The 10084-nt window shown below is 43.3% G+C and overlaps 1 protein-coding gene across 1 annotated transcript; it reads right to left on the reverse strand.

Annotated features, from left to right (window-relative positions):
* Window positions 1–756: 756 nt before the first annotated feature.
* On the reverse strand, window positions 757–9432 carry LOC139419646 (complement C4-like). The gene is made up of 27 exons (XM_071169634.1): window positions 9280–9432; window positions 8854–8925; window positions 8512–8724; window positions 8213–8324; window positions 8054–8124; window positions 7806–7945; window positions 7487–7702; window positions 7314–7374; window positions 7123–7212; window positions 6836–7042; window positions 6628–6703; window positions 6292–6484; window positions 5830–5937; window positions 5457–5619; window positions 5151–5362; window positions 4344–4502; window positions 4141–4203; window positions 3977–4067; window positions 3695–3872; window positions 3381–3471; window positions 2828–2902; window positions 2639–2738; window positions 2122–2211; window positions 1748–1843; window positions 1554–1637; window positions 1276–1408; window positions 757–1157 (listed from the first exon to the last, which is right to left on the reverse strand). Exons 1-27 carry the CDS (start codon window positions 9395–9397, stop codon window positions 1016–1018), a joined length of 3354 nt encoding a protein of 1117 aa, XP_071025735.1. The 5' UTR covers window positions 9398–9432; the 3' UTR covers window positions 757–1015.
* Window positions 9433–10084: the final 652 nt, after the last annotated feature.

Here is a 10084-nt window from a genome sequence, read left to right on the forward strand (position 1 = left end):
ATCTCCCTCACTAACTTTAAGCGTCAGCTGTCAGAGCAGCTTACCGATCACTGCAGCTGTACACAGCCCATCTGTAAATAGCCCATCCAACCAACTACCTACCTCATCCCATATTTGTTTTTTGTTTTTCTGCTCTTTTGCAAACCAGTATTTCTACTTGCACATCCTCATCTGCACATATATCACTCCAGTATTTCTACTTGCACATCCTCATCTGCACATATATCACTCCAGTATTTCTACTTGCACATCCTCATCTGCACATCTATCACACCAGTATTTCTACTTGCACATCCTCATCTGCACATATATCACACCAGTATTTCTACTTGCACATCCTCATCTGCACATATATCACTCCAGTGTAAATTGCTAAATTGTAATTACTTCGCCACTTTTGGCCGATTTATTGCCTTACCTCCTTACTTAATATGCACATACTGTATACAGATTTTCTATTGTGTTATTGACTGTACGTTTGTTTATGTGTAACTCTGTGTTGTTGTTTTTGTTTCACTGCTTTGCTTTATCTTGGCCAAGTTGCAGTTGTAAATGAGAAGTTGTTCTCAACTGGCCTACCTGGTTAAGTAAAGGTGAAACAAAATAAACAAAAAAATATTGTCAGTGTATGTTCCTTGTATTTATTGCCATGTGCTTAAACACAATTATTAAATAAACCTGTAAACATTATGGATGTTTTATGTTTCTCATTTCCTTCATATTGTTGGTAAAGTTGGTCAAAGACTGAATTACATGTTGTGGTTAAAATGCCATTTCATTGATCTTGATAAGTATTGAAAGTGGATGTTACAAACACTAAATTACATGACTCGATAAAAACAATTTTCTAGATGATGTGTTGAGTATGCATGTTAACGTGTCAGTAACCCAGTTACTGGGTGCAGCCATTCAACATGCACTCAGATACAAAATCTTTAAATTACATGACTCGATAAAAACATTTAATTTTCTAGATGATGTGTTGAGTATGCATGTTAACATGTCAGTGAACCAGTTACTGGGTGCAGCCATTTAACATGTACTCAGATTCAAAGTCTTTAAATTTGTTGCATGTAGGCCTGTTCTTTGTTCCTTGGCACTTTTTCTCATTGGGCACTTGTTCAATCCAGGTATTTGATTCCAAAAGGTATTGCATCCTAAAAGTCAAACAGAGAAATGGTGAGACATTTACCAGGGAAGTCCAATTCTCACAGAGTAAGACCTTAGGGGTAAAAACATCTTCAGTTGTCTTATGACATCATAGCCAGAACTTACTGGCCATTCGAGTCGGTGGTGGAGCCATCTTTGCCCATGATGAGGTATGTCTTCCCTGTCTCTAGCTGTCCTTTACACTGGAGCCTCTTGGCGAACACTCGCACTTTGCTCTCCTCCAGCTTCACATCTCCGGCTGGCAGAAAGAGGGCACAGAGTTACCATAGTTACCATGACCGTAGAAAGAAGTACATGTACTATCTATGGTTACGTCTTCATGAACATTCTAGTCACAGACAGAGATCTCAAGTCAGGATTGGAATAATGGTTTTATCACTTACTGGCTCGGAGTACCTTCGTCACATTAGTTGTGTAGAGTTCAAAGTTACTCTTCACAGACATACTGATGACTTGGACAATGAAACCTAAAACAAACCAGATTTAAAATGAATTACTAGCTTCACCTTATTTGTCCCATACTGTAACTGTTAAATTATTGACCTGTGTCATACTCATAGCTAAATTGTCTACTGACCGTAATCCACAGTGGGGGAATAGCAAGCATGTTCAAAACGATCTTTCTTCTCTAGCTTCAGTGGTCCAAAAGTGTCCTTCTCTTTGTGGCAGGGCCCTAAAAAACCAATGGGACTTTCTTTAGTGTCATACAGACCCTAACCAATGAAACCAGAACCAATGGGACTTTCTTTAGTGTCATACAGACCCTAACCAATGAAACCAGAACCAATGGAATAGTCCCAAAATGGTCAAATCCCGCCTTTAAGGCCCTACAGGCAGGCTCAATCAAATTCTCCACACTATTAGAACCCAGGTCTGGTGCCATAACAGTGAGAGAATTCTTCAAAATGGTAACAGAGAATGTTGGCGATAGTGATAGAAATAATAACTTACTCTCTGAACACTGGCACACATCCCCTGAACACAATGTTGAAACCATCTTGCTTCTTTTTGGTGCAGCATAGAAAGTAGTACACTTTCTGTCTGTGATAGTGTGTGTGTGTGTGTGTGTGTGTGTGTGTGTGTGTGTGTGTGTGTGTGTGTGTGTGTGTGTGTGTGTGCGAGAGAGAAAGAGAGATAGAGGAGAAAGAGAGGGGAGGAAGGAAGGGACAGAGGGAGAGAGAGAGGGAGAGGAGGGAGAGAGGATAGAGAGAGAGAGCGAGAGAGAGAGAGAGTAGGAGAGAGAGAGAGAGCGAGAGAGAGAGGGGAGGGAGGAAGGTGTATGTTAGCAAAGACAGACAGACCGGGAGGAAGAGAGAGAGACAGTGGCAGATGGGGAGAGATAGTCAAATTATGCATTATTTTTTAGTGATGGCTAATATATTCAGAAGACTATTTGACAGATACAAAAAAATCTATCAAGGTAACAAAAAAAAGTACAGAATAAATGTGAAAAGAAAGCCTTGTATACCTGGTTCATAGTAGTCATAGAATGTGGCCGGAGCAGGCTGCAGTAAACCTATAGTTACTGTCTGCACAGCCCTAAACGTTACACACTCCCTTTCCTCAATCTGGACAGAGACAGAAAAAACCTTTGGGATTTTCGATTTCACACTGTTCCACCGAGTTGCTTGTGTATTCGTGTCTGTGTGAGTCTCACCTCATTAAAGTACAACAGCACTTTGCCATGTGAGACCTCGTAGTGAGAGATGTATTGTTCATCAGGGTTCTTTAGCTGTGGAGAGACAACAGTTAGAGAAAGAGGAAGGGAGGAAGGAATGATCGAGGGATGAAAAGGGGGAAAGGAGAGAGGAAGGAATGATCGAGGAATGAAATAGGGGAAGGGAGAGAGGAAGGAATGATGGAGAGATAAAAGGGGGAAGGAGGGAGGAAAGAATGATTGAGGGATGAAAAGGGGGAAAGGAGAGAGGAAGGAATGATGGAGGGATGAAAAGGGGGAAGGGAGAGAGGAAGATCAGGGGATGAAAAGGGGAAGGGAGAGAGGAAGATCAGGGGATGAAAAGGGGGAAGAGAGAGAGGAAGATCAGGGGATGAAAAGGGGGAAGGGAGAGAGGAAGATCAGGGGATGAAAAGGGGGAAGGGAGAGAGGAAGATCAGGGGAGAGACTGACAGAACATTGGTTACTAAAGAAAAGTAAAGGGAGGGGGTTGGTAACGTGTTTATATAGACTCTATATGATGATGAAGACTCACCTTGTCCAGGTCGTCTGTCTGTGCCTCAAAGCCACTGAGCAGTGTGATGTCGGCTATGGACATTCCTGTGAGATTCCTGGTCAGACTATGACTAAAGAATATAAGTTAGTTAGCTTACTGAAAAACCACTGCCCTATCGCCTAGGCCGTCACAAAATATTCCTCCCAGTCATAAATCTTCTGTTATTTGTATATTCATGACAGAATCAGTTCCCTCTCTGTTTAACTGATCTCACACAGACCTCTCTGTTTAACTGACCTCACACAGACCTCTCTGTTTAACTGACCTCACACAGACCTCTCTGTTTAACATACCTCACACAGACTTCGTATTCAACATCGTTTTCAGAATTCCGGCTTTGCTGAGTATCTCTTCTGTGTCTGCTGCGAGCGTCAAACCACTCAATCGCTGATCGGGGGACATCCTCTTCCTCCCTTTTCTCTCCGTCTCCATAGTCACCCTCATAGTCGTTGTAGTCTTCAACAATCTGGGCTGATGAAACAAAGTGTTATCATAGTGTACTTGTGGAACTCTGTCACACACATCCTAACCTGTAGTAAAAGGAGCACTGAATCAGAGTAGTGCTGTACGCTCACCAGTGTACTCTACTCTCCCCTCTACTTTGACTGTGATTGACAGAAGGTTACAGTCGTCTGAGGAGTCCAGTAGATGGTAAGCTTTCGTAACCTGCCAGACAGATCAATATATTACCAGTTTGAATGAACATCAATAAATATATTTTGATGAGAAAGACGCTCACCTTCATCTTGGCTTTTCCCTGTCCCGTTAGGGCTACGTTAATGATAGGATTACCAATCAGTCTCTGGCCAAGTAGAGACAGAGAGAGAGAGAGTTACGTGTGTGTGTGTGTGTGTGTGTGTGTGTGTGTGTGTGTGTGTGTGTGTGTGTGTGTGTGTGTGTGTGTGTGTGTGTGTGTGTGTGTGTGTGTTGGAGTGGGTATACCTTCAGCTCCGTTTCTACTTTATCCCCCTTGTTGTCCAATGACAGCTTCTGAATGTCGCTCTTCCCTGGAATAGTGAACTGTACCTCCACTTCTGTGATGGGAGGTTGGGGCCTGTTCAGTGCATACTCAGAGAGAGCCTCCAAAGCCACTATAGTATCCTAAAGACATTAAGATGAATGCATAGACTGGATACAAATTGAAGGTAGACATTTAGCATGTTATTTCTACCAAATGGTGTAGAATGTAAAATGTCCATCGACTCTCAATGAGTGGGACTCTCACCCTTGGGTCACTGTATCAGTAGAATATCAGTATTGTTGGACTGAATATGAAGGTGGAAAATTAGCAAAACATGCTAACTAGGAACAAGGAAACTACATGCACTAGGAGGCAATGAAGCAGCCACATCATGTTTTGGCATTGTTTGGCTCTCCATCAATACAGTATATCTCACCTGTGAGGACTTGAAGTCTCCTCCATCAATACAGTATATCTCACCTGTGAGGACTTGAAGTCTCCTCCATCAGTAGAGTATATCTCACCTATGAGGACTTGAAGTCTCCTCCATCAGTACAGTATATCTCACCTGTGAGGACTTGAAGTCTCCTCCATCAATACAGTATATCTCACCTGTGTGGACTTGAAGTCTCCTCCATCAGTACAGTATATCTCACCTGTGTGGACTTGAAGTCTCCTCCATCAGTACAGTATATCTCACCTGTGTGGACTTGAAGTCTCCTCCATCAGTACAGTATATCTCACCTGTGTGGACTTGAAGTCTCCTCCATCAGTACAGTATATCTCACCTGTGTGGACTTGAAACCTCCTCCATAGTTCTCCTGTGAAGTCAGCCAGCAGGCTGCAGAGTCTGCCCACTCTGCGTCCTTATGAGCCACTGCAGTTAACAGGGCATAGGCTGTAGTCTCTACTGTTATGGCCTCTGTTGTCGGTACATAATGTTTCTTTTCCTCATTCACCATGCCAGCGTTAGCATACCACCCACGGCAATTGTCTTTCCCTGTCAAGAGCAGTCAATGAATATCAATGTCAGCAGCAATCCCCCATCAGCCCACACCATTCTGACCTATAACAGGAGTGTAATAGGACAATACCTTCAGTTGCCAGTCCTTTGAGTTTTTCCCAGGAAGGCTCAGCCTGTTTCCGGTCAGTCAGACAGACTGACAGACAGTAGGCTGTTATGGCCACAGCGTAGGGCCTCTGTAGCCCCTCAACACGTGAGAGCAGGTAGCCGGTGGCTTTGGAGATAATGGCTTTCTACACAAACACAAACACAAACACAGAGCAGCTAGCCATTCTGGTTAAAAATAGGAGCATTTGATGTCTCTGTTTTTCTTCTTCTCCAGGATAGAGATGGCTGATTTAGACAGATGATTCGGTTGAAGTCGGTTAATTGGTAACACAATAAAAAAGTACACTATACTAAACACTTGTGAGTTAATAAGGAAATACGTCCACCTATCTTACCGTATCGCTACGCTCCTTGTTGTCTGTCAGGAAAGGGAGGGAGCGATTTAGAGCCACAGTTATGAAAGCAGTCATGGAGACATCTCCCTCTATCCCTCTAATGCCTCCCTAGAGAGAAAAAGAGACAACTCAACTCAACAGATAAAGAGAAAATACAGGAGGGTTGCCAGTTCGAGTCCTGCGTCTGACTGAGTTGGCAACCAGAGGGTTGCTGGAATGAAATCCTAGATGCCTTTGCCTGCTGTTGTGCTTTTAAGCAAGGCACTTAACCTCCACGCAACAACAGCTCCCCAGGCGTCCAGTGTGGAAGCCTCCCACACCTCTCCAAAACCTGTCTATGTTATGTGTGTCTTTCGGAGGAGTTGGGTTAAAAGCGGAAGTCAAATTTCGGTTGGACCTTGTGTGAAACTGCCCAATAAAGTGATCTTCATGTTAAAACTAGTGTTCTGAATAATCCTTTACCTGCATTTCCCGGTGTATGACTGGGTTAGGGTCCGAGAATGATCCATCCTCCTTCTGTTTAACCAGGAGGTATCTGACTGAATCAATGATATGCTGCTCAGACACACCCTGTGCCCATCTCCCCTTCTCTCCACCGCCTGCATTCTGACGTTCTGCCACCAGAGACATCACTTTCACAACAAGGCCCGTCAGCCTAGAGAGGAAGGGTAACAAACACTGTGATAGGATCGGCCAGCTCCAGTCCTGGAGAGTTGCAGTGTTTACAGGCTTTTATTCCAGACAGACAGAAAACTACAGTACCACAAAAACAAGCAACGTAAAGAGAGATGTACTGACCAGTAACTGGTGGGATGGTGCGTCCAAGCTCCATATGATCCATCACCCTTTTTAAAAGTCAAAATTCTCATATAGCCTGACAGAGAGAGAGAGAGAGAGAGAGAGAGAGAGAGAGAGAGAGAGAAAGAGAGAGAGAGAGACAGAGAGAGATATTGTATTTTGTGTTTCTTACTGAAAATAAAACATCTTCATTACAGTTCTCCCACACCTTGCTCTGTGAACTGGAGAGCTGTATCTCTGATGCCAGGGGGCAGCTCATACCAGCGCTGGCTAAGGTCCAGATAGCGGAGGGCCAGGGCTGTGGGGGCCATACGTTTCATAGTCTGCTCTGCACATCCATGAGGAGCATTGAGCAAGCTGCTAACCCCATCGGGAGAGAGCAGGGTCTTGGAAGTGGACTTGCCAAACAGCTCCCCTGGGGAATGGATGAGATTGGATATTAAACTGACAATACTGTTGTGAAGAGAAATGATTGGAGGGTAAAATGAGTCAGACCTTCCATCTTGACGAAGATATTGGTGCTGGAGCCAGGGACTGTGTTGTCTGGTAACTTTCCATCAATCGTGAAAGATTGGCGACTCTTCCCTGACAACAGAGAATGAGAGAAGCTGGTTGGTGCTTTTTATGCCATAAACTATTACGTGAATAAAATGCTGTCATCATAGATATTCTGTTAGCAATCTCACCAATATTGGCATTCAGGTCAACAAAATGAGTTTCCTCCACTCTCTTCTCTGTTCCCTCCGTCTAAAATATGAGAAACTATCATATTACATAAATGCAGTAGCTTTACAGTAATGGATCTTCAGTTCAAATTTTTTGTAGTAGTAATTTTCCCCGATATTTTTTGTATACTTACTCTAACATTCAGAATCTTTTCAATAGCATCACTGCCGTCCTCATTCTCTATGTCATAAAGGCGTATTTTGATGGGTATGGGGCCGGTTTCCATGGGTACTGCAGAGAATGTGACTGCTTTGGAGGAGTGGGCCTCCACGGTGATGTTGACATAGGTTTTGATGGAACTGGAGCCTGGTGAACAGAGCTTGTCATTTCTCTCCATGTGGAGTGCAATCTGAGAAGGAGGAAGTGCTCCATCAGCTGTATGGCATTTCATATTTCTGTTTATGCTTCTGAAGTGTTCAACTGTAGTACTACAGAAAGTGATTCAACTGTACCTGTGCAGCCTCGTCCCAATAGTTGTAGACAACAGGAGCAATAGACATTTGCTCAAATCTTTTGACTGAGTACGGCAGCCTCAGAGAGACAAAAACCTTCTTAAACACACGGAACTCATGTGGTTCTGCAACACAGATGCCTGCAGGAGGGACACACACAGACAGGTCCATTACTCTCCAGAATGACACCACACGTTCCTTACTGTCTAGGTACAGGAATATGAACCAATAGAGGAGGAGGATGTTACCATGAGAAGCAGACAAGCTGACAGCCTGTATCTCCCAGGTGGTGATGGAATCAGGCAGAGCCACAGTATGACTAAGGGAGACAGAGAGAGAGACAAATTACAATAGTGTTTCAGACACATGGCGCCGATATACTGTGTGTCTAAATGTCCATTTCTCACCTTCCTTTGCCGTTTATATCGACCACTGCGAATGCAAAGCTTGGGGGGAAACTTCTGCGTATTTGCTGATTGGTTGTGTCAAAGAAGTCTTCGATGTCTGTGGCACTAGCAGCTGAGAGGAGAGAGTGTAGACTAAAGGTGTCACAATAATATAACCTTTTAAGATCGTATTCTCATCCAATCCTTTTAAGTTATAACAAGTCAGACATGTCTGTCTAAAGGATAGTGTCTGTTATCATTTTGTTACCATGTTATACATGTTAGAATGGTAATATCCCCAACAATCAAGTCATCCTCACTCCTGCCATGTCCTCTCTGGGCGTCGTCTCGTTTCTTCTTCTCCCTCAACTTCTCTCCCTCTATGCAGCAGTCCAGGAAGGCCTTGACACAGACACGGTCCTTATTGGCTCGTGCCACTCTCTCGGCTCTCTGCTGACACGTCCTCAGCATGGGGATCAGGGACAAGCCATGAGAACAACACTCCTGCAGCTTGGCGTCTGAGTAACTGGATTCTGGGAGTTGGAGATGGTGAGGTAGTGACAAAAGGTTTTAGTTCGTACCTGCCAGGACTGATGAACAGTCTCTCCCACCACCTCAGGCAGCAGTTAGTGACAGTCAATAGTAAAGTAACGTTGTAATACTTATGGACACCATCTGCTTCTGGAGGTCCAGAGAACGCCTCTGTCGTCTGAAGCCTGACTCACAGTTAAACCCTAAGACAAACACACATACAGTAGGGTGAAGACCATCAACATAAAACATCAACATATTGTGGGAACATGTAGGTTTTGAGCAACTATGATGTCATTAATGCTTTGTTGAAATGTACGTCTGAGTTGGTGTTTTTTTTCTATTTGTTTTTCCTTTATGTTGAAGGTTGGGATTTAAGTCCCAGACAATGTCATGTCTAGTTTAGTGGATCCATGTCTGTGAAATGTTAAGTCGTCTACCTCCTAAAGGGGTTTTAACCCTATCCCAGAGAACATCATTCAGAAACTATGGACCAAAGAAGAAGTAGTGTAGACACTAGACAGCTGTATTGTTTAATCACACTACGTTCGTCATACCCTTCCTCATCCTAGATAGCACATGAGAGTTGGAGATGAATGACAAGCCAGCGTCGTTCAACACAGAGGCTGTATCTGAGCCGCCACCGTATGAGCAACCAAGGTCATAGGACTGCATGGACGAGAATACCTGTGAACAGCACACAAAATATTCACACTATTAGTCAAAAAGAGCCGCTTGGTCTTTATTGCATAGAATATATTTATACCTGTACATTATAAGGAGTGCGTTTTAGAGGAAACAATGTTGAGGAGACAATATGTATAATTATTCTTTAGTAAATAGTAGCTTGTATATGTGTATATACAGTACCAGTCAAAGGTTTGGACACACCTACTCATTCAAGGGTTTTTCTTTTCTATATTTCATATTTTAGATTCTTCAAAGTAGCCACCCTTTGACTTGATGACAGCTTTGCACACTCTTGGCATTCTCTCAACCAGATGCATGAGGTAGTCACCTGGAATGTATTTAAATTAACAGGTGTGCCTTGTTAAAAGTTAATTTCTGGAATTTCTTTCCTTCTTAATGCGTTTGAGCTAATTAGTAGTGTTGTGACAAGGTAGGGGTGGTATACAGAAGATAGCCAAGACCAAGTCCATATTATGGCACTAATAGTTCAAATAAACCAAGAGAAACGACAGTCCATCATTACTTTAAGACATGAAGGTCAGTCAAAATCTCAAGAACTTTGAAAGCTTCTTCAAGTGCAGTCGCAAAAACCATCAAGTGCTATGATGAAACTGGCTCTCATGAGGACCGCCACAGGAAAGGAAGACTCTGAGTTAACTCTGCTGCAGAGGA

Source organism: Oncorhynchus clarkii, chromosome 2, assembly GCF_045791955.1.
Source record: "Oncorhynchus clarkii lewisi isolate Uvic-CL-2024 chromosome 2, UVic_Ocla_1.0, whole genome shotgun sequence".
In the NCBI taxonomy this organism is placed as follows: domain Eukaryota; kingdom Metazoa; phylum Chordata; class Actinopteri; order Salmoniformes; family Salmonidae; genus Oncorhynchus; species Oncorhynchus clarkii.